Source organism: Scomber japonicus, chromosome 16, assembly GCF_027409825.1.
Source record: "Scomber japonicus isolate fScoJap1 chromosome 16, fScoJap1.pri, whole genome shotgun sequence".
NCBI lineage: Eukaryota > Metazoa > Chordata > Actinopteri > Scombriformes > Scombridae > Scomber > Scomber japonicus.
In genome coordinates this window covers 14,476,502-14,500,744 of record NC_070593.1, presented here as the reverse complement: position 1 = coordinate 14,500,744, position 24,243 = coordinate 14,476,502, and the positions used below count along the sequence as shown (strand labels likewise).

Sequence of the window (24,243 nt, the reverse complement as noted above, 5' to 3'; positions counted from 1 at the left end):
GGCAGTGAGAACAGGAGGTTAACAAGAGGGCTACAGACTCCTTCTGGTTGGAGGTATGCAGAGAAAGTGAAAATGAAGTGAAGTCAAAGTAATTAAAACATAAGCAAAAAAAAACAATGACAAACAATCCAAAAAGAATCTGGAAGGAGGTTGTAACTGAGCTGACACACAACAGGTCCTAAATTTTTATGCAGGTGTCACATTCCAGCTGTTCAGACACTTCAGACAGATTAAGTGAAGCTGCAGATTTACAGTACAGTACACACACAGTCAACCAACCAGCAACAAGGAGGGGAGCCTGTTAATGATCCAGAACCATTTAAAAACTGAAAGCCAGACCTCCAAGTGTAACAGGATGTTGCTCTCAAAACAAATCAATCTGTTTAATATTAACTGAACCAGTAAGAACCACACAGAGGAAAGACAGGAAAGACGTGATGCTGAGAAAAGGATCAGTTATAACAGAAGCAAGCAAACACTGACCACAAGGTGGCAGCAAAGGACCGAAATAAATAATCAAACAACAACAGTACCAATGAGGGGATGTTGCCCAAGTCTGGAAGGTGTTAGTGCATTTATTACTGATGAAAATGAATGTAAGAAAGTCCTGGACGATAAAGACCAACTCAAAAATCCATGTGTAATATGATATCATGGTTGAATTATGAGCAAATGATTGTGGTGTATGTGTTGGGGGGCTGTACAGAAAGGTTTAGCTAAATATGGAGCATCACTGAGGGAGCCTACCTCCAGGTAGCGAGCCTGTTGAGCAGCCAAGGCCTCTCCCAGAGGAACCACCATTTTTTCAACACTGCGCTGGTGGGAATGGGCCTGGATATCTGGGCTTTCTTCTGAACGTAGCTCAATGTGGGAGATGAGCAAATTAGAGATGACCGACTGCACTGACTGGAGAGACAGAGTGAGGGACAAGAAGGAATCAGATTTGAGAAAGTTAAATGGAGAATCTTTTTTTTTTTTTAAAGTCGGATAGAAACAAAAATATATCGTTCTCACCTTTGTATCCCCCCCCGGAGTGGCACTAAGAGCCAGGATGCGGAATTGTAGAGACTGACTGCCGAGCTGTCTGATCACCTGAACAACAGGGAGAAAGCAAGTACAGGACACAAACATGTAAGCTGCCAAAGATGTTGACTGTCCACCTAACGATGAAGTCAAGTCAATTATTTATAAAGCATATTTAAAAACAACCTCAGTTGAACCAAAGTGCTGCACAGTTATTAAAATACAATATAATCATACACAAATATATTAATAAATAAAAACAATAAAGGAATAGTCGCTGCTAGGAAACAATACACTGATTGCAACATGATTTTGTTGTAACTGCAGCTGAGCTACAACAGTCAATCAATCAATTAGTTGCCATCTATTTCATTAATCAGCAACTATTTTGATAATCAATGAATTGTTTTGAGTTACTTTTTAAGATGAAAATGCCCATATTCTCTAACTCCAGCTTCTGAAAATGTTCTGGTTTCTTTGGTCTTCTATGACAATAAACTGAATATCTTTGGGTTGTGGACCATTGGTCAGGCGGACAATACATTTGAGAACATCACACTGGGCTTTGGGGAACACTGATAGTGGTAATATTGTGATAATCAGGTCTGTGTACCTGACAGTAGGCATGGTTGCCCAGCGCTTTGTGGGCTTCATCAATCACCACACACTTGACCTGCTGAGCTGGGCAGGTGTCTCTGGACAGGTCGTTAACCATGACCTGAGGAGTGAGGAAGAAGACACGTTTTGACCTCCACACCTCCTGCCTCTGCTTTGCTGCTGTGCTGCCTGCAGATAAGGAGATGAGAGGTTAATAACAGCTAAATCAGTAAAATGCAGTGTTTTCTGTTGTTAAGTTGAACTGGAACACACCTGTCAGCTCAGCCATATGTGCCTGAGGAATCCCCATCACTTTATAACAGGCTTCAATCTGCTGTGCCACCAGGGGTTTAGTGGGAGCCATGAAAACAATCTTCCCCGATGGATACCAGCGGTAGAAGTTGTACATAACCACAGAGGCTATAAAAGTCTTTCCCAAGCCAGTGGGGAGACACACCAGTGTATTCTGAAACAGGGCAACCTCTGATATCTTCAGCTGGTAATCCCGGATGGGATAGTTGGTGGGGTATATCCATACCTTTGCTGAGGAGCTATCAAAGCCAGGAAAGTCTGGATATGACTGTCCACCTAATCCAACTGGAGAGGGGGCAGTGTTCTCTGTTCCTACAGTGTTGTCATCTGGAAAAAAGTTTGCATTATCAAGTTGCAGGCTCTTTTCAGCTTCATAGACAGCGACCACCATCACATCATCATCGTCCTCTTCATCTTCGTACGCAGGTTTAGGGTCCCCTATCCTCACAGGGCTCTCTGACGTGTATGTGGACCCCTGACCTATTTCATCCCATAAATGATTTCGAGGAGGATGTGCTGTAGCTACCTTTGCAGTGTTGCCTGGGGTTGTCCTGCACGTCCCAGCAGCTTTCTTGCCGTCATTCTTCGGCGGTACAACTTTGTTTTGAGACACAGACGCACCCCAGGTCTGGAACAAAGTCCTCTGATTTGAACCACTACTCATTTTCAATAGTTACGCCGAAAAACATAGTGGAAACTGCCATGTGACGTGCAGCTACATTGCAAAACGAATATATACTAACACCGGGTTACTTCCGCCACGTGTTTCCAAAATATAACACAACATAGATATTAACTGTATGACACCAGCGCTGTTTCAGACATTTGAGTACAATTTCAACAGTAAAAATGTCCGCATATTGTATTTATGGCGATGTAGCGAGCTTAACACTGAACTAGCATACTTATGTGGTCAAATTTTAAAATGACATGCTTTTAATTTTTCAGTGTAACACCGGAACCAAATCAAAAGTTTGAGTTCATCTCCCGCTCTCCGCTCCGGAACTCCGGAGTAGTGTTGCTATAGCAATGGACAGAAGCAAATGGGAGAAGATACTCACCTGTTTTCAGGTAATAACGTCAGCTAACTAATTGGCTTTCTTACTGTGAAGCGGTAACCTGTGTGCTTGTGCTCGTAGTGAATGCTGTCAATTGATATTTAGTTATTTATGTTGCTTAGCTGAATTTGCTAATAGCGGCTATTGTTGTTAGCTTTGACGTAACTATAGGCAAGTCTATTCTACTGTTACTATAGTTACTGTTACTGTTACTACAGTTATTGTAACTCTCCTCCCTTCGCTATAGTCATATGCACGGGGACACCTGGTGAGAAAAGAGGTCCATCGTGCACGAGGAGACTTTGAAGACATCGTGAAAGAGATTGATGGGGGTCTGGTCCACTTGCAATGGAAAGAGACAATTATCCCCATTCCCCACTTCACAGACACTGTAAGTTTGTGTAACTGCAACGAAAGCGTGATTTATTAAGCTTCCCAGTACTTTACTCATGCTGTTGCTTCATGCATCAACAGGATGGCCCAATTCTACGACCCAGTAAACTAGATGTCAGTACTTGTTACCAGAGCCCAGCAGCAACAGCAGCATTTCCCTTATCTAAGCAGAAAGGGGAGGATCATCATCTCCCTCCACAGAAGATTGAAGCTGAGAGAGATGACTGTCAAACCAAAAGCCCAATATGCCTTTCCAGGGACTGTTTCCATGGCAGCCCTGGTAGAGAGGATAGAGACTTCAACAAAGTATGCACTGTCGGGGTGATGGAGAGCACAGGAGACTCCACCACCATCTGGAGTAGTTCAGAGCTGGAGATGAACCACAGTCACTCTCACAAAGGTGAAATTTTTGCATTTAGCACTCATGTTCCCTGTTAATTTTTTTGTATATGCTTGGCAATTTAAGGGTTTTGAAATAAGACTTTTAATGTATGTGTCTCCATCTGTCATTATTCATTAGTGACACAGTTACAGCATTTTGCTTAGGGCTGAAACTTATAAACATTTTAACAGTAGATTAGAATAGATAGAATAGGCCATGACATTTCAGAAACTGTGTGGAGAAAGCCCATCTTTGTCCAAGAGTATTCCAGTCTTGGTTTTATAAAAAAGGCTAAAAAAAACAAATCTCTCAGTTGGTTGACATAAGACACGTCAAGTGACCTATATAGATGCTTAAAATTTTGAATAGCTTCAAGAAAATGGTCAAAATGGGTGAAATAAAACCAAAAGAAAGAACATTTTGGCACTCACCTAAAAGATTAATGCAGAAATACTTTTTTGTGAAACATGTTTAGTTTGCAAACACATTTGCCTCCTGCAGGGTAAAGGCCTTATCAGTCATTCTGAATTTGCCATCCCTCTCTCAGGTCCCCAGCAGTACTGCCTGGCCCAGGAGGTGCCACGTACCTCAGAGGCCCTGCGTCTCCATAGAAACACCCTGACCATGGAGCTGGTCTGGCTCCAACAGGCCATTGACAGCAGGAAAAAGGTAAGGCAGAGCAAGGGAGAAATGTAGTGTTTCAGTGTTTGTACATTTAGTGCAATCGGTCAGAATCTGACTTTTGTAGTTAGTACGTCAAGAAAGAGCCAATGCACTATTTTCACTCAGACTGTGTAGCATTGAATTGCTCCTTCAATTTATTTTTCATGAATTCCACATCACTACTTCCAGAACCCACCATGCAGTCCAAAGGGTGCCAAAATGTGGAGTAATGTGCAGAGAACACATCATACAGTTTTAAGTGCAGTTGTAGTTTGTCACAATCTTATTTTGGACGCAATTTGTATTGGTAATAAAAACTTAAACATTGTAGCAATTAATTGTGTGTTAAATGTGGATTTTTACCGGTTTGTTTGGTTTTCTGTGATAATAAACTTAAATATCTTTGATCGGGACATAAAAAGACATTTGAGGGCATCTCCTGGGGTTTTGGATAACAGTGCTTGCCATTTATGACATTTCATTGACCAAATGGCTAATTGAGGAAAATGATTGACAGATTCTTTGGTAATGAAAATAATCGTTAGCTGTATTCTAAGAATAGTTCATGGTGGAGACCTAAGAATGAGTGGGCATTGCTATAATTGTGTTTTTCCCTCTAATATCTCAAATTACATCAAAATTGCAATATCAGTAAAAAATAATCGTAATTAAACACTATTTCAAAATTGCTATATATGTTTACATATTGAATTATTTCAACTATACAATCTCAAACTTTTCATCGACTTGTTATCATGAACAGGGAGTTTGCTCACCCACACATTTTATTGCAGGGTATAACTTTGCTGCAGAAAATAAACTTTTAATGATTGTTTTTCCTTTCCTTTCTTCTCCCCTCCAGTACTTGTCACTGAAGGAGAGGCTGAGCATATCCTGACAGCAGACGTAATCTGAACTGGAAGCGACGTCCTGACTACAGTCAGCCAACTGAACTTGCTGTAATGGAATCCATTATGATATGAGGACATACAACTGCACAGAAAATTAAAATGCTGTCAAATAATGTTTATTTGTTTTACAGAAAATTAAGAGTGAATAAACCTGTACAGTTATTTGTTGATGTAAAAAAAAATAATAAATTGTATTTTTCTATAAGTCTTTTTTCTGCTGCTGTTGTTGCCACTGATATTATCTTCAGAATAGCATGAACTGTGAGAGGCTGAGGTAGCCACTATTGTGATGGAGGAAGGTCAAATCACAAGAATTCAGGGGAGGATACTCCGCTGTAAACAAGTTTGTGTTTTGTCTCACACAAGCTCATATTTCCCATTTGGATCACTTTGAATGAGCTCTCACTAATCACCGGAGAAGGTCATCCCACCAATATTCACTCAGCAGTCTCCTATTAAGCCGCTGTTGTCTTTGGCTATTAATGTCATTAAAGTAGCACGCATGGGAAGAAGCACTTAAATGGTAAAAAAATAGGTGCTGTCAAGTTGTAAAAAAAATGGATGTGCAGCTTTGCAAATGTTTGGATTTTCAGTAATGCTGCTGTGAGCCTCAGGTACTTCAACTTGTTTGATATCGCTATTATTCATTGTTATTTTGGCACAGTTTAGGAAAAGACAGACAAGGTCTAGCAGTTATCTTATTTATTCAGCTTACAATGCAGCAATCCACCCATTCTCCCCTCCTCTGTCTGTCTCTTTTGTTGTGGTTGCTGCTGATGGTTTGGCCCACAAAGCCAGTCATTGCTGGCCATGCTGCCATAGCAACCAGGAAATACTCACTGCCGTCAGTGGAGTAGTGTGTGTGTGCGTGTGTGTGTTAGGAGGAATAGAGTGAGTGGGAGTCCAGACAGACCACAACAACAGAAAGGACTGATTTTCACCTTTGGCTTCAATTCTGCGGTTGTCCCTTCTTCATCCTCCACCAGACGTTGTGAGTGACTGAACAGTGTGTCTGTATGGAAGATCACATTGTATTTGTTTGTGTTAATGTGTGGTTGTTGAACAAGTGTGACTCAAAGAAATGTTGCTATGGCTGTATAAAGGTGGTCTGTAAATGCATCTCAACGTTTAATTAGTGGCACTACATGTGTGTGTTTTGAGAGAGAATTCTGTGTATTTGGGCTCAAAAGCACTCTACATTTGTATCTGAGTGTATGTGTGTGTAACAGCTGGCCCAGAGATGGCTGCCGGCACTGTAGCCACAACTCTTCTACCTCCGGTGAAGAGTGTGGTGGTGTACAGGAATGGAGACCCCTTCTACAGCGGACGGAGGTTCATAGTTAACCAGCGACAAGTGATCACTATGGAGGCCTTTCTAAATGAAGTGACCCAGAACATTGGTGCTCCGCTTGCTGTCAGGACTCTGTACACCCCCAGACAGGGCCACAGGGTCACAGAGCTTCAGGATCTTCAGACAGGATCCCAGTATGTTGCTGCTGGTTTTGAGAGGTTCAAAAAACTGGAGTGAGTACAAAATCTATTTCCTGTAATAGATTGTTTTTGGAGCTCTAAATTCAGGAATGAATTCAGGCTGTTTTTGGATAATACAGCAGAATGAGAGGTGAAATGTTATTGCAGGCTTTTCTTCATCATGTGTGTTGTTTCTCATGTATAGTTACCTGAGCGCAGGGATGAAAAAGCAGACCGCTGCCCGTGAAGAAACTCAGGTAGGCTGTTACAGTATTTTCTCACGTGGGCAACTTCTTTTAAGACCAACAGAACAGTCCATCACTCATTAATCCCAGTCTAACCAAGAGGAATGCACCACCACACCACACTGTACTCATATCAAGTTGAACTCCTGCCAAGTCAAATATGAAAATTACTCTGTGTTTGGTTTAGTACAGGATTTTCCATTACAGATGAGATTTTCAGATTTGCCTATAAATTTGACAACACATTGTTATGTTAGCGTTAGTTAGATTAGTTCAATAAGCACCCTTTTTGCGCTGACGGTCCCTTTTGATGTCACTGGTTGTGATGTAAATGACCGGAAATAATGAGCTAATCATTGTACTGTCCATCAAACAGTCACCCAGAGCTCGCAGGGAGCCCTTTCAGTGCTCTTAAGTGACATTAGATTCAGTAAATACATGAGGATATAGTCAGATCAGAAGTTTCCAGATTGAGCTCTTACTATTCCTTTATTGTTTTTATTTATTATTATATTGTGTGTGATTATATTGTATTTTAATAACTGTGCAGCACTTTGGTTGCTTTATAAATACAATTTGACTTGACTTGACTTGAGATTGTATCAGAGGTTATGATTTCAAGAAAATCCTCTGAATGAATCTGAACTCTTGAGTTGTTAGAACTGAACCTTTTTTTTGTACAATGAAAGGCAGGTATTATGCAAAGACAGCCTCTCTTTGCATTCTCACACAAAATCAATTTCAAAGGCGCACACACAAAAATACACACATAGAGCCACTCATGCTGACAAGTGCTGGCTTTATATTCCAACCAGCTGGCGAGGGTCAGACTGCTTCGCTTTTCAGACCCAGAGTGTGCTCTCTGCTGTCTTAAGCCATCAGAGCCACTCTTCTAAAAAACATAAAAGAGTGGAGAGTAATTGTGTGTGACTTGGGAGTCTGCCATTTGGAAAGAAGGGGTTTTTTTTAAGCTTGTGTGTTTGGTTTTAAAGTCTTACATGCCTGTGTTGTGGTTGCTGTGGAGCAATACAGGAAGTATGTCCGTATATGAGTGTATTTTATGCTGCAGGTGAAACAAAGAGTTAGCTTTCCACACAGTGTTATCAGGGCTATGTGCATGTCTGGGCAGGCCTAATGCCCATAACCAACGCCCCATGCCTATTTTCTTTCCCTTCAGACACACTGTAAATGCATTAAACCTTTGCCACTTCAAATGAAAAAACAATAAAGTAAGATTATCAGTGTCTGCTCGAGCTGATTGATTTAGTCCAGCCACGTTATCAGAGGCAGACGCGGATATTGGCTCCAGATTTCATTGATATGAGGAAGACATGGGTAACAAATTTGAGAGGAGACCTTGGATCAGACCCAGCATGTGAATGCGCCATTGAAATAATGCTGGAGTGACGCTGGTTTCCATGACTGCAGCTCTTGAGATGACATGAGCAGAATAATCACTCAGTCATTACACATTTTGGATAACTGATTTGGCTGAAATGGACGTGTAGTGCATTTGATGCACAGAACATGGATGATGTGAGTCTGAAGAGGGAATTTTCCATATTACTGAGCAAATAACAATATTATGATGTTCTGCTGTACAATGCATCATATTTTCTGAATGTCCTCTGCAGGCAAAAATAATCCAGAGGCCAAATGTTTCAGCCAGATGGAGGAAGTTCATACCTGTACCTTGCATTATACAGTGAGTAGGAGAGTATACATGCAAACACACAGTCATCCAAAGTACACGTACAAAGCATCTGAGATCACTCCCTGTAATGTTTCAGTGTTTTCCGAAATGGAGATCTCCTGTGTCCGCCATTCCGATTCATCATCCCACGGAGCATGCAGCAGGACCTGGAGCAGATCCTGAGCCTGGTCACAGAGAAAGTCAGCTTACGGACCGGAGCTGTGCGCAGGTCAGTGACACTGACAGACATACTCACACACTCTGCTGAATACAAAAAAAGAGAGAGAAATGCAGTGAATAATTATGCTCTACCCCCTGTGCTTTAACAGGTTGTGCTCTTTGGAAGGAGTGACTGTGTCTTCAGTTGGGGAGCTGGAGACTGGCCACTGTTATGTTGCCGTGGGTACAGAAAGGTTCAAGAAACTTCCATATGTGGAGCTGCTGGTTTCAAAAGCCACAGAGAGGTATTGTTATGCAAGGTCCTGCTTGTGTGTGCGCGTGTGTGTGTGTGCACATGTCTTTCTATCTTTGAAAGAACCAATTTCAGTTGAAAACTAGCATTGTGAGAACATTATTGTGTCTTGAGGTTTGGCCGGTCCTCACAACTGCAAAGGACAATTTGAGGGTAAAGACTTGGTTTTAAGGTCAATCAGTGTCCTCAAAAAGACATAAAGACAGATGTACGTGTGTGTGTGTGTGTGTTTGTGTGTGTGTGTGTGTGTGTGTGTGTGTGTGTGTGTGTGTGTGTGTGTGTGTGTGTGCGTGTGCATGTGCATGTGCATGTGTGTGTGTGTGTGTGTGGGTGTGCATAAGGATGTGTGTTTATGTGTGTTTATTCTAAAACAAAATAATGACAGAAGTAATGCTGCTTTTCTTTATTTTGTAGGTATTACCCAGAAAAGAGAAGGATATTGAGGAGGGCTACGGTAACTAATCCATTTGCTTACTTTCAGGCCATAGAAATACTTACTGATCATCTTTACACTGCAGCCTGCAGTTAATATACAACATGTCAGCTCTAAAAAGATAACTAAAAGACAAAAACAAATAATTGACATCTTTTGTGCGTTTGTCTCAGAACAGGAAAGCAGGGAGTGGCCCAGAAGACCAGTATAGTGACTCTGCTCTCCTCGAGTCTCCAGAGGTAAAACACAACAACCCAAAAACACAACAAAACAGAACAATCCTCCTCTCGCTTGTATTCTCAGTACAAGAGTTCAATTCAGTTTATTCATTTGCTTGTCCATTATAGCCTAACCCAGTCATTACACCAGTGAGACACCAAGTACACAAAAAAGTTTTATCTTTATGTAGAGTGACTCTAATTCTGTCGTATCCTGTGAATCTCAGATGTCCGACGGGCGGAGGGTGAAGTCAACAGGAGACGAAGCTGCAGTTCCACAATCCACACAGCAGAGGAGTGGGAGAGAAGGGGCTGATGAGACATCCATGTTTTTCGCCAGGCCAGTCAAGATCCGCAAAAACCGAGGGCAGCCAAGACCACCACTCAGCAATGGATCTGGTTAGGATCTCCACTGTTCTGTTTTTCTTTCAGAATTGAATATATTTATTTTTAAATGGATCTTTGAATGTTTGTATTGCAGTCCAGCACAGCATGTTTAAAAGGGGAGCACGGCAGAGGAGAGAGGAGGTCAGAGGAGCTGAGGAGGTGCAGGAAGATGAGAATACAGCTACAGAGCTTCCTGTTGACCAGGTTAGTTCTGCAGTCATCTCAATGTCCTTGCAGCCTTATAACTACGTGATAAAATAGCCCTGAAGGAGGCATGTTTTCATTGTTTAAAACATAACCAAATCTAAATCTGTCTCACCCTTTCCATCTAAAGAGAGTAGCAGAAATAGTGGAGGATGAGGAACAAAACAACACAAATGATCTGCACAGCAAACAGCAGGTAGGCCTAACACAAACTCTATGTGAATATATATACGTTATTCACATTCATTTATCAGGTAAAGCGTAGGGCGACTTTCTACATAAGGGAAAGCCATAGAGTGTATGATTTAGAAAATCAATTTTAAAAAATAAAATTTGGCAAAATGGATCCATAATGGTCTGGATAAGAAATATATTTATATATTCATTGATTATGGTGCCCTTGCCAGCAGTGGCGTGCACAGACTTTTTGAAGGGCAGGGGTGAAAAGAAAAAAAAGGGCACATACAGCGCATTCTCGCCACTGAAGAGGACACTTTAGTGCATGTTTTTGCCACCCAAGAGGGCAGTTTCGTGTGTTTTGCCAACCAGGAGGGCACCTTAGCACATGTTTTGGCTCCCAAGAGGGCATCTTAGCACGTGTTCTGGCTACCAGGAGGGCACCTTAGCACGTGTTCTGGCTACCAGGAGGGCACCTTAGCACATGTTTTGGCTCCCAAGAGGGCACCTTAGCACATGTTTTGGCTCCCAAGAGGGCACCTTAGCACGTGTTCTGGCTACCAGGAGGGCACCTTAGCACACGTTCTGACTCCCAAGAGAGCACCCTAGCACGCATTCTGGCTCCCAAGAGAGCATCTTAGCACACGTTCTGGCTCCCAAGAGGGCACCTTAGCACATGTTCTGGCTCCAATGAGCGCACCTTAGCAAGCGTTTTGGCTCCCAAAAGGACACTTTAGCGCGTGTTTTTCAACAATTGGGCCACGAGGGGGGGCGACCACCACTGCTTGCCAGATTACGTGACACATTTTTATCGGAAAATGCAAAAAACAAATAGCAACCAGTCCAGAAAAACATTCAATTGTATAAATTCATCTGTCTAACACACTAATATCCGCAATATTCCCTAGTTATTTATTCACTGTCACAAGCACACGTGTTAACCCCCCCTCCCACATTTTTCTCAAGAGACAAATTATAGAGGGAGAACATCCACACAAACACAATATAAAGCAGGTACAGTATGTGTGAGTGGTTGGTTGCATTTAGATAATCATCCAGTCGACCAGTCCTAATAAAAAGGTTCAGTTCACTTTTTCTGCAATAAATGGGTTCAGGAAAACTACATTTTATTTTATTTATTTTTTATCTTTTGGCCTTTTAAAGGTGTTGGAAGTGGAACAGAAGACATTAAGAGATACTCAGGATATGACAGAAAATACTCCAAGAGCTGAAGGGTCTACTGCTGAAATATTGGTACAGACACTCACTTACATTAGCAACTCTTTGTACTGTCTGACAGCTTATAATGAGAACAAAAAAATAATCAGCAATTAATATGTCACTTGACTCAAAAGGAGCCTGAGCCGAAGCAAACGTCATCAAAGTCAAGGCATCCATCATCCAGCTCTGGCAGAGGAATTGAAGGAAGGAACAATGAATTTCAAGGAGAAGAGGCAAGTTTTCTTGGAGGCAGGCATATCTAGGGTCCAAGAAAATATGCTTGATTTTTTCTGCTTTTACACTTTTTTTGCAGGATTCCCCTTCAATACAACTGGAGCAGAACCATCATGAGGAAGGAGCAGTGGCCAAAGAGAACAGAGGCTTCATCAACGAGGTCACGTCATCCTAATAACCCCCATCAGTTTAACTGCAGCCACAAGCACAACAGATAACTTAGCAATTACTGCTTTGATATGACCTATGCGGCTTAATGAATGTTTGATTTATTGTACTTTACCTGTGGTTATGAGCCAAGTTACAACATTGAATTTTTTTTATAGCAATTGTAAGAACACAATATCACATGATCTATTACTTTGCATTACAATTCACTGCAATAATCCCATGAACTCACCTTGAAAATGATCACACAGTTAAATCAATGCAGTCTGAACAAAGAAAATGACATATTTAAGGTAGAATATGATGCAAGAATAATTCTGATGCAGATAATGTGTAGTTGTTCAATGATGCAATTTATTCAATATACAAAAGGTACATAAGAAACAATATTTTGGGACATTTCCACACTAAATGTATTCACAATAATAGATCACAACAATGCAAGAACAATGTCTTGGTTCAATTAAATACTGTGACAATAAAAATATATATTACTATGTATTAGACATATTCCTGAATACTTCATAACTTGTCCACATGTTTAAAGAACCTACAACGAGGTCACTGGATTTTAAAGCAACTAGGTCCTTATTAATCTTTTTAAACAAATTAACTGTAGTGTGTCTAATTTAGTAATACATCATGTATACAAGGCAACAAGGGAGAAGAAAGAGAAGAGAATTGTGAAAAAAACGATGTTATCCTCAAGCTTAAGAGAAATTTGTCCTCTCCTGTGTCCTGCTTTCCCACACACCGTTGCTGAGAAAAAGCCAGTCGCAGTAAAATGCTCCTGTCCTGTTAAACCAGGGGCTGACATTTAATTGGCCCATTTCAAACCCCAGCTTTATTTGTATGTAGTCTCTATAGCGTTTATGCAGATGCCAGTCACATGGTGGGGAAGCTCATTGCTAAAAAGTCAAAGTTAACAACCACCGATTTCTATGTTAGCTCCATAAATCTGGTGTCGCTCTGGGGCTGAACCCTACGTGAACCCACTTCTCCTCCAATTTGGGATGAGTTTCTGGGCAGGTCTTTTGAAGCTTACGCTGAGTTCATTTAGGCACAACTCTCCCACCAGAACTGTTGCTCTAAGGAGTCGCTGCCTGAATCTAAATTGCCCCCCCCCCCTCCTCAGTGCAGCGCCAGCTCTGCTTTGCACTTCTGTACTTTCACGTTCACAGCTGACTGGAAGGTATATCCCTGATCTTCATGATCGAGACAGGTTACCATTAGCGCACAGTCTGATTCATATTCTGCTTGCCAGGATCCTCCATAGAGCTTATAACACACAAAGTGATGCCAACCATGGTGAGGAGCATTCCTGCAACAGCCTCTGAAAAGAGAAAAAGATATAGGGGAGGATGTTTTAAAAAAAAAAAAAAAAAGCATATCTTTAAAGAAAGCACAAGCAGTATTTTTCAACAAAACCTGTGACCTGTGGCCCCCTCAACAAGAGGTGGTGCCCCAAATTAATAATTAGTATTAATTAATGTCTTATTAATAATTATTTATGATAATTATTAGTCATTATTCATAATCAAACTCCCTTCCACTCCACACAGGTGTAGGGGTAGTGAGGCTACCCCTACACCTGTGTGAATCAACGTTAACGACTGTGTGACTGCATCCGAGCTGAAAAGCATGCTAATACAGCAGTATCCATATCACCAACATAACATGAGTCACTTACGTTTGCCTCCAAACTCTTCACCAAGTAACTTGCCAGTGAGCAGAGTGCAAAGGAAGGTGAGAGTGTTGGCCACAGGAACAGCAAGCGATAACTCTGGATAAGAAGAAAGGGAGGAACATCTGAGTATAATATTCTGTTATATAAGGTTTCAATTATCACACAAAATGGAGGAAAAAAATGTATGTTGATTAAAGGTCAGCTCTGGTTTTCTTAATGAAGACAAGTGATATATCAGGGACCCATCATGTCTACTAAAAACAGGAGTTACAACAGTAGATTTAGGCTAATTCATACACAATAAATAGCTGCAATATATTATTGATGAGTTTTGACCCTATGAAGAGAAGATAAGGTGACAGACTGACTCTGCTGTAAGGCTTTTACACACATTCATATCAATATCGGTACATCCAACATGAACGTAGAGTAGGTGGACAAGAATCTTGTGTGTGTGGTTTTTTTTTAAAAGTCATGGAAAAGTTTAGTGTTGATCTCTTTTTCATAAGCATGTTTATTTTATTTGTTTTAGTTTCAAAAAATACAAATATTTACAGTCCCCTTCTTTAAAAAATATCAGTAAAATGTGGGTGACTTCTTTTGTGTGGGCAAGCAGTACATACATGAAAATGAGTAAATGAGCGATAATGACTTATCACAGCACAGGGAAGGCACAGAGGTTTTTAATGAAGAAAATGACTATTTAGATGAGCTGGCTCTGGGACCCTGGTATTGTGCATACTGGGATGATTTAGGGAGACTTAGTGAAACTGATATATACAGTAACTGACATTATTAGTAACACCTAGACTTTTGAAAACTTTTTAATTAAATGCTGCTGTCAAACAGTGATGATGTTACACTTGAAGCAGCTCACCTGTGGTGGAAAGGGTGTAATAGTAGACCAGAGAGCCACTCTGGTTCAGCAGAAATGGGATGAGGTACTGGGCAGCAAGACAAGGAAGAGGGTGCAATTAAAACCAATTTATTTTGCAATAATTTCTTGACTTCCACAATGGTGCAAAAAAAAAAAAAAAAAAAGATCTAAGAGTTTACCTTGAGATTGAGGAGAAGAAACTTGACCTCAGCAAGTAGCTGCGAGACTCTGCTGGTCTTTGAAACATTTTCTATCCCCTCTGTGCCCTTCTTCAGGAATGGGTTGGTGCAGCCCCACAGCACTGCCACCAGCAGCAGACTCAGCAGCTCCACTACGACACACGTCACTCTCATTTTACTATTTTACACTTTGTTCATTTAACCAGATGTCTCTTCAGCTACATTTTTGATCATACATTTTTTTAAACACTTCGACATCTGGCCCCATTGGTGTAAAATAGGCGTCACAAAGTCACACATCGAGCATCATATCGACTTCTATCAAATACTGTTATTGTACTGTCTCTGTGTGTATGCCAAATAGCTGTGTAGCTTTAGTTAGCACCTGCGTTAGCTGGAAAGGTGAAGTTTAGCTTACTTCCTTAGCATGAGCTGTATATTATGATAGCTACATTTGGCTTAGTTCCGTTTTTATTAATGCCACAGAGAAAGCGGACACTTGGAAATACATAATGAAACACAAAATACAAAGGCAATCTATCAGGCAATAAAATCATCAGCAAATACATGATTCCAGATGATAAATTAGCTTGTTATCCACTCACCAATAGTCACCATCGTGATTATACAAACACCTCGCAGTGAAGTCGCATTCAAGACTGTTTTTCAACTGTTGGTGAACCTAAATATACTCGCCCTGATTTATGAAAGGCTTCGGCTTCTGTCTATCGTCAGTTATTAAAGGATTAAGTGATAAGTCAAAATCCAGACAGGCACCGATTTTATGTGCACAATCTCATTCGTGAATGTTTTGCAACGTTTCTTGTTGTCGTGAATGCAGCTTTGAGTGGTGTAAAGCCAGGAGTTGGCAGCTGAGGGCGCCTGCAATTTAGAACTTACACAACATGGGGGGAATTTAGGCATCAACTAAAAAGACAGTCTGTGATTAGAGTAATGCAGGAAAATGTTGTTACTGTCACTTTAGTAATATATTTCTTTTTTTTTAATGTCAATATTGCTCTGCTTATTATTACCTTACTTGTGTTGTGTTTTTATGTAGGGTTAGGGTTGGCTAATAATAGTCCCAATTTATGTGCCTCTTCTAATTTGGGACAGTTCAGGCTCAAACCTGGGACACTCATTGGGAGGCTGATCAGTAAATGCCCATGGACAAAGTAAATGCCCATGTTATATCATTTCAGTTATTACAATGTCTTTTCTGTTACAATAGTGTATATATTATGCATTATTATTAGTAATAATATATTTTTCAGTCTGCCTAAATTAACAAAAAAAAAGTATTACAAGACTAAGACCCCCGAATAACTATTGGTATCACATATTTAATGGGCCTAAATGCATATTTCACTAATTTAACAACATTTATTATTGTCCCACATTAGTAACACCATGCTGTCCAACATTTCAGGCCACATTTTTTAAAGTGGGAATGAAAAATTGACAGAAAAACAAACAAACAATGAAACATGCTACCACATATTTTGATGCATAAACACAATCTGATAATAACTGGCAATTTTTTTTTATGTATGTTCATGTTTATATCATTTACATTAAATTACTCTAAATTCTTTATCACTCACCTTTGACTGTGTGATTTCAATTATGTGACTTTCTGTCCTTTGCATTACTTACGTACATTTAGCTCTTTTCTCTTCTTTTCTTCTTTTTTCTGCACCTGCAAGGCTTCATTATTTCAAATGTCCTTTCCAGTATTCATATCATGTTCTTTGTATAAATAACACTCAATTCTAACAACCAGAAAACATTACAACCAAACAACCAGAAACATTTAGAAACTTTTAACTATTTTAATCTCATTTCATTTAAAGAACCACAAACAATACAAATACGGGGAGCAACAAAAATAAAGTGCAAAATCCTTTGGGGTCCAACTAAAAAAGGATCAGCGTATTGAGCTGATAATCAAATAAAATATCTCTGTGGTCTCTTCACTCTACAGGATTTTTAAAAAAAGACATTTTATAGATTTTTTTAATCAAAAAAATAACTTGACAAATCTATGTGCCGGAGACAAAGATATGAAGCATGATACAAGGTAAACTAGATTGTGTTAATGTGTAGATCTGCAATATTAACAAATAAATCCTACTGGTTACCACTATCATACTTCATACTGTCTTTGTCTCTTCTAAAGTTTATACTAATTCTACTCATGAACCTATATGGTCCTCTTTAATACAGAAATGTACACACTTAAGACCAACTTTACAGTCTTTACTACACATTTTCTTCATTGTATTAGTTGTGATGGAACATCTGTAAGAGTACAGGAACCTGTGGCATCTATACTTTGAACACTGACTGTAGCCAAAAACGATTCTTCACAAGGAAGTTTTTTTTTTGTCCCATCCTTCATGCAGTCCATTGTGTCTGTTTATGGTCTAGTTTTGTTCATAATGTATATTTTTGTCTTGTTATCCATGTCATCGCGGGCAGTGGCTCAGTGGGTGGAGAGTGACGGTGACAACACTAACGTCACGGATTGAGTTTCCACAGATTTCAGTCAGCACGCAGCATGTGGTCACGGATGAAGACAACACATCAGTCAATGCCTGTTGTGAGACTAAACCGCAGTCTTGTTGCTATGTGTTTCCTAGTGATGGATGGTCATGCATGGTGACTACAGTGGATTCACTGGTGGTGCTGAACTGCTCTATTTGGTTTCCCTCCATGCTGTTCAGTTCCATTCTGGGAAACTGGAAGCCGTTCGGTGAGCCTTGGTTTGAGTTGCCCATGATGCCTGACACAGAGCTGACTCCCAAGGTGCTCAGTGGCATGTTGCTCTGAACTGTGGATTGTGACAGTTTTGGACGAGGTTTGGAGCCCCTGTTGACTCCCAGGACTCGAGATACATGTGTCCGCCTGGCCACAAAGAGACAATGATGTTAAGACAACTCACATCAGTAACTCACAATGTTATTTGATTTTACTGAGCAATTAAATGTGTATGATCATGGTATACTTTATTTGTAAATGACAAAGATAATGATTTAATTACTGAGTTAAAGGTACCAAGCATCAGTGACATCAGTCATAAGAGAAATATAAATACTGCCAAAAAGTAAGAACAGAAACATGGAGGACAAATAAGAAAGATAAAGCTGGGATTTTCTGTCATAACTGTTAATATTATACCTTACACTGTACGCCGTATACTGAAAGTATGACTGAAATGAAGCAATGAGTATGATGCCTGAAACTATATAGTATTTTTATTTTTTTTATATGCTCTCCTTTCTTAACATTATTTTTTTGTTATGTTTAAAGTAGAACATAACAGAATGCATTTACTCAAGTACTGTACTGTACTTATGTACAATTTTACATACTTCAGTTTATAAAATGTGGTGGTTTGTTGTAGATCAAACTAACCAACTGCATAAAGAAGTTACAATTAGCTCACGCCAGTACAAACCACCGATATACTGCTTACACAATTATGCATATCATGATGAAAAATCCATTATATAATATCACAGACAGGAGCTATTCTGCTGCCTAAAGTGTACTTTTACTTTTAATATTTTAAGTATAATTTGCTACTAATACTTTTAGATATTATATTTAAAATGTTTCCTTGCAGAAGAGTATCTTTAAATTGAGGTATTGCTTTTATCACAGTAAAACATCTAAGTACTTCTGCCACCACTGCAGGCTGAGTCATAACAGTCAAATATTGCAGTTGGAAAATGATTAATGAGATAGGAAATAATCTTTTTAAAACTTATGTCTATGTCTATAAAGATTTCTGACATTCAACTTTGTGTTTCTCTTTTAACTTGTGGATAGTTTTTGCTCCTCTGGCCTCTAAAAAGTATTCAGAGTTACAAAAAATATGATGATATATATGATTGCTTTGAATGCTTTACATTATTTCATAGATGCAGCCTGATGAAATGTCAAGTCCCCCTTGAAACACTTAATGGTTTGGGTCTCTAGTATATTACTGACCTGCTCACTGACTACAGTCCAGTAGTCTAACTGTACCTAGAATATGATCCAGATCTAGTGAAGGCACTAGTTTTTCTAAGGCATATAATGTATTATTATGATTGTGTGTTTTGTTTGTTTTTATGTTTCTTGTGCTCCTCATGTCATAGATAAGATAAGATTGCCTTGCCTTGTAGTTGATAAAAATAGTATCATTGTGTCTTTCATGACTCATGACAATCAGTATGCAGTAACTGTTCTGTTTATGAAGAATGTGGCCTCACCTGTTATATGTCTTCAAGATGATCAGTAGAATGGCAAGAATGATGATAATACCTATGACAATGACAGCAATCATTGCCCCAGAACCTGAGATAGACAGAGAGAGAGAGAGAGAGAGAGAGAGAGAGAGAGAGAGAGAGAGAGAGAGAGAGAGAGAGAGAGAGAGAGAGAGAGAGCGAATGAGCGATGAACATGTTGGAAATTGTTTTCAGTCTTGCATCTCATTTAAAATTTGCATTTTACATTTTACATATTCCCCTGCTCCACACAGTGCTACTTCTTTTTCTCCTGTCTCCTGTCTAGTAGCTTAGCAACACAAACAGAACATGTTAAATATTTTCTATTAAATGCACGGGCGCCACTCCCATGCAAACCATGCAGATTATCATGCATGATGCAAGAGGTTGCTATTAATATCTTTTTTCATCTGAATCGCCACCATGATAGACATCGAGATCTGATTGTCTCAACAACAAATAACTCATTCATAAGGGTGTCATTTATTTATAAATCACAGACATGAATGTCTGTGTGGACATGTGCACAAACACTTTCCCACACACACACACAAACACACAGGTTTACTGAAGTCATTTTGTGGTATATGAATTACCCTAACCCTACCCATAACCACTACTTGCCTACCAATTGAGGACAGGGCTTTTGTCCCCAGTTCCTCAAGCCATTCCCAATCAACTGGTCCTAGGTCTAGTGTGTACCTCTGAAATTGACTTTAGTCACACCACACAAACACAATCACACACACATAGAGGTGACTTGTGATGTCCTTACTCTGGATCAGTATTTGTTCTTTTGATTTGGTGACGGTGGTTGTGTTTGAAGGTGTTGTAGTGTTGCTCACAGGTGAGGCACTTGAAGCTTGCATCTTCAGTGATAACCTGCACAAACAGAAAAAAGACTATTGTTTTACTCCCTGAAACCAAAATTAAACATAATTTATAAAAGGAAATATTTCAAGATATTGTTTCTGCCACAGTCATACAACAAATAACTGAGGAAAGAAGAATATAGGAAAACATTTGTGACTTGATTTGTATAAACAGTAGGCGGAATAGCAGAGGAAGTGGCAGAAATTAATTCATGTTTTATATAAACCACAGGAATGAAGATCTTCAGCAGAGCATTATGGACGAAGTACAGAACAAAGTAAATTTCACTACCACACAACTCACTGCCAGTCATCCAGACTAAAGCTATTATTAAGACATTTACAAGTACAGCTCATAAAGTACACTTTCTTTTTCTTATCCAAGCAGAAACATGCTACTCCCTATATCACTTATCACAGTGCAATGAAAAACTATCTCCACTCAACATGATTGATCTTTAATGTATTGCAAAGACATGACTGAACAGCTTTGTGTTTCCTCTCTGGCTTTAGGATGACACAGCAGGGTCATGCATCATTGTCTTGTCTGCCGCAGTTTTACAAAAACATTTGCGGTTTAAGAGGTGTTATCATTAGATAGAATGATGACAGGTGTGACAGTTCCATTACATTCATTAGACATCAAACCCTTTCGCCCCAAAGCTATTTACAATGAATTCATGAGATGATTCACCACACACGCACATTTAGTGTATACACATATAGGCAACCTATCAAATCCTTGTTTTTCAAGGTTCCACATCTCAAATGTCCAACAGGATTTAAATGGATTAAAACTGTTTATGACAGTTATTATGTTGTTTCCTTGGAGATGATGTAGGTTATTAATCTTACTGTCAATAAATCCCATGAAAAGACCAAAACCAACAATGAACTGATTCTTCTGACAACTATTGTGTATCCAGTCAAGTCTAATATAGATGACTCCTCTGTGCCATAGACCTCCTTTCTGTTAAAAAACGATTAAAAACATGTGAGTTAGCTACACCGTTACACCGGATGACATGTTTCTTCATTACGATAAACATGGATATTGTAGTTTATTTTAAATCTCGTACACTGTCTTACTGCCGTGAATACCCACTAGCATACCACATCTTAAAACAGTCCCCAACAAAATTCACTATTACTACTGTTTGAGTAATATATGATAAAAAACTACAGTGCCCAACTGTTTTAGGAAATAATATAACCTATATATTTTTGAATGTTTTGGAAAAAAAAAGGATTTAGACCTTCAGTGGGAGCAGATGGGCTTGGGTCGTTGTAGGGAAGTTGCAAAGTATTCAGAAATAGACAAATGTGTTTTCTGTTTTGGTCTTTTTTATGGGGTTTGTTGACAGTGAGAAAAATATAAAATGACACAAGCTGACTTTTGAAAGATTTCCTCCTCTAGAGTCATGTGTAACTCCATGAGAAAAATCTGTGCTGTCTTTTCAACAGTCCTTCTGAGCTATATTTTGGTGTCCAGTCAGGAAAAATTGCATGTGAAATTAGGAAGCACATCCTCCTTTGAATTTGTCATTCCAGTCTCTTCAACATGTTATACATGCTGTCATAAATAAAGGTGAAATCAAGATCAGACTGATAACATTTGTTTTCTCTCTCATGATTCATGTAATCATACATCATCATCAATGTATGCTCTCAGATGTTATTTGGCCTCAGGCAGACTATCAGAGCAGCTTTATTATGTTTTTTATTGATATTGGCAAATCTTAATCTTGATTATGATCTAATCTACTGTGCTGTAATTGTTATGTGTCATGCGGAGATCATCTGTCATTTAGGAGGATCCCTGATACTGTTCAGGAAACAATTCGCACACAGCTGTAGGTCAGGGCTGTCCCTGTAACTAATACTTCCCCAGTGTCACGATAATAAGCCTTTGCATGCTCAGAGACAGACATTTCACATGAAAGCATTACAATTGGAGTCACTTTGTTTTAAAGTTCCTTAAGGAAAACAATAAAATGTGAATACTTTGAAGTTTATTGCAGAAATCTTCACAGGGAGTTTGTTTTAGCATGTCAGTTGGATTTCACTTTACACTTCAATGGCTCTGGAGCTGGATGCGCGTCATCATGGGAGTTCCTCATCCCTTTCACGTAGAGCAATGTAAAACAATAAGTAAATAATGAGGTCATTGAGTCATTCAAGTGTGACTCAATGACAAAGATATGTGAACATTAATTAGAAAAGTATAATGAGCCATCACATCTTTGATTATAGCACCTGACTTGTCACCCTAATACAAAGTCTAATTCTTTTTGTAGACAGTTTAAAACTTTTTTTTTTTTTATTGACTTTTGAAATTTGCTTTTTGTGCTTATTCACTCTCAGTTCTCATTTTCACTTTGTTTCACAGCCTCAGTGACTAATCCCAAGTCTGCTGGGAGTGAAGCACAGCAGCACAATCAGAGCAGGTGCTTCAAGGGGACAAAATTTGCATCAGCTATAAAAAGCTCAATAACTGTAGCACACGGAAGAGTAACCCCTGTGTTGGTCCATCCCTCACTGTCTTTCTTCTCTAGGTTAGACTGATTGCGCTATTGATTGTATTCAAATTCACAAGAAAATATGCAAAACCTTTGATTCCATGGCATCACAGCCTGTGAAGTTACCGCTGAACATGAATAATTATATAAACTACAGATTAACTTAATGAGAGGCTGTTGACAGACATCAGACTGCTGTCAGACTAACTGAGGATAGCAGGAAACCTTTGTGTATAGAGAAAATAAATGATAGACATGCAGTAGCTAATTTTCGGTTTATTGACTGAGTTTGCATTCAAATTTAATATCCATGTTAAATTTCAGGTATGTGCATCATCTACATCTACATCTACATCTCACGCTTAATTATTTTCTTTCTTTCGCTGTCACTGCTGTGCGTTGTTTCTTAATTAAGGTTTTATCTTAAGTAGTTATAAAAAGGCTTCCAAATGTATTTTACATTAATAAAATCTTGGAGAGGTTGTGAGATTAGTTTTTGAATGATATCTGGATACCACGTTTGAGCATGTCTACATATCGTTAACCAATTAATGGAGGGTAAAAATGTACATTTCTACATTTTTGCTGTGCATATCCTGGAAAGAGTAAAGTACCACATTTCATATATTATGGACAAGATTTGTAAAAAATAATCCATAAAAGGAGAATTTTGGCTTTTCTCACACAGATGTGATGAACAAAAGATACTCAAAGCCTGTACTTGATACTCATGTGTACTGTGTGCCTTATCCAGCTTCCTGTTCAACAGTAAATATTACACAACCAATTCTCCCACTGTTGACATACCATTACCCATACAGATTAGTAATGACATATATCACATTTACTGTTTGCAAAGGTGACAGGTTCTGATAAGTGGCTAACTGATCATATGCTGTCTAAGGTTGGTAACACCATTGCTTTGGTAACACAGCATGCTGTTGATGTTGGCAAAGTTCAGTGACCAACAGTATGCCGTTAAGAGTGACGTGTATATATTGACAGAAAAAAAGAAACAAATAAATATAAAGCCTGAGTTATTCAATTGTGTACTGATGGGATTACATTTAAGTCCACAAGACACATCCTGTTCACAAATTTTAGATGAGATTCCACAAATGCTCTCCTTACATTTGACTTTTTTAAATTAATGGAGTTCATTACACAAATGTATTTTCTGCCTATTGTCAGATTTTCAATATGGTTTAATATTATGAGAAGAAACAAGAAGAAAGTTTTACTGAGGGTAAATCATCAAAAAATGTTTTAAACAGGGTTTTATACACATGGCAGCTGCAAACACTACTAAAATCAGTTTAAAACTTATGCAGTTAATGTGCTGATTGCACAGATGTTTTCTTCTTATAATTAGAAGGTATACTGTATGTGATTACAAGAAAAATGTCCTGTCACAAATGGGAAAGTTGTTTTATAATTTAAAAAAAAGCTTAATTATCACAACAAGGCTTCTTAGAGGAAAAAAACACAACAGCATCTTGCTATCACCATGACAACCAAAATGACACCTCAAGAAAGTGTGCTGTCTGGAAACTGAGATCTTCCAACTTTGCACA

At 39.1% G+C, this 24,243-nt stretch overlaps 5 protein-coding genes across 5 annotated transcripts in view; 2 read left to right on the top strand and 3 right to left on the bottom strand.

Annotated features, from left to right (window-relative positions):
- The window catches only part of fancm (FA complementation group M), a 40,876-nt gene extending 38,280 nt beyond the window's left edge, over positions 1-2,596 (bottom strand). The window contains exons 1-4 of the mRNA XM_053335144.1: positions 1,894-2,596; positions 1,637-1,809; positions 1,015-1,092; positions 748-906 (exon numbers count right to left, since the gene is read on the bottom strand). Coding sequence (XP_053191119.1) covers positions 748-906; positions 1,015-1,092; positions 1,637-1,809; positions 1,894-2,596 — 1,113 coding nt within the window. The remainder of the gene's footprint in view (positions 1-747; positions 907-1,014; positions 1,093-1,636; positions 1,810-1,893) is intronic.
- A 350-nt stretch (positions 2,597-2,946) lies between these two features.
- Positions 2,947-5,451, top strand: iqcc (IQ motif containing C). The gene is made up of 5 exons (XM_053336079.1): positions 2,947-3,003; positions 3,238-3,381; positions 3,465-3,783; positions 4,313-4,434; positions 5,291-5,451. The coding sequence occupies exons 1-5, from the start codon at positions 2,962-2,964 to the stop codon at positions 5,324-5,326; spliced, it is 663 nt and encodes a 220-aa protein (XP_053192054.1). The 5' UTR covers positions 2,947-2,961; the 3' UTR covers positions 5,327-5,451.
- Positions 5,452-6,579: 1,128 nt separating this feature from the next.
- Positions 6,580-12,268, top strand: dcdc2b (doublecortin domain containing 2B). Its single transcript, XM_053335143.1, has 12 exons — positions 6,580-6,863; positions 7,015-7,066; positions 8,674-8,759; positions 8,845-8,976; positions 9,077-9,211; positions 9,634-9,673; positions 9,826-9,891; positions 10,098-10,269; positions 10,352-10,461; positions 10,592-10,657; positions 11,803-11,892; positions 12,173-12,268. The coding sequence occupies exons 1-12, from the start codon at positions 6,580-6,582 to the stop codon at positions 12,266-12,268; spliced, it is 1,329 nt and encodes a 442-aa protein (XP_053191118.1).
- Positions 12,269-12,651: 383 nt separating this feature from the next.
- Positions 12,652-15,805, bottom strand: tmem234 (transmembrane protein 234). The gene is made up of 5 exons (XM_053335734.1): positions 15,610-15,805; positions 15,005-15,156; positions 14,826-14,892; positions 13,952-14,044; positions 12,652-13,594 (listed from the first exon to the last, which is right to left on the bottom strand). The coding sequence occupies exons 1-5, from the start codon at positions 15,620-15,622 to the stop codon at positions 13,491-13,493; spliced, it is 429 nt and encodes a 142-aa protein (XP_053191709.1). The 5' UTR covers positions 15,623-15,805; the 3' UTR covers positions 12,652-13,490.
- Positions 15,806-17,631: 1,826 nt separating this feature from the next.
- On the bottom strand, positions 17,632-20,147 carry ncmap (non-compact myelin associated protein). Its single transcript, XM_053335142.1, has 3 exons — positions 20,054-20,147; positions 19,264-19,348; positions 17,632-17,911 (listed from the first exon to the last, which is right to left on the bottom strand). The coding sequence occupies exons 1-3, from the start codon at positions 20,145-20,147 to the stop codon at positions 17,632-17,634; spliced, it is 459 nt and encodes a 152-aa protein (XP_053191117.1).
- Positions 20,148-24,243: the final 4,096 nt, after the last annotated feature.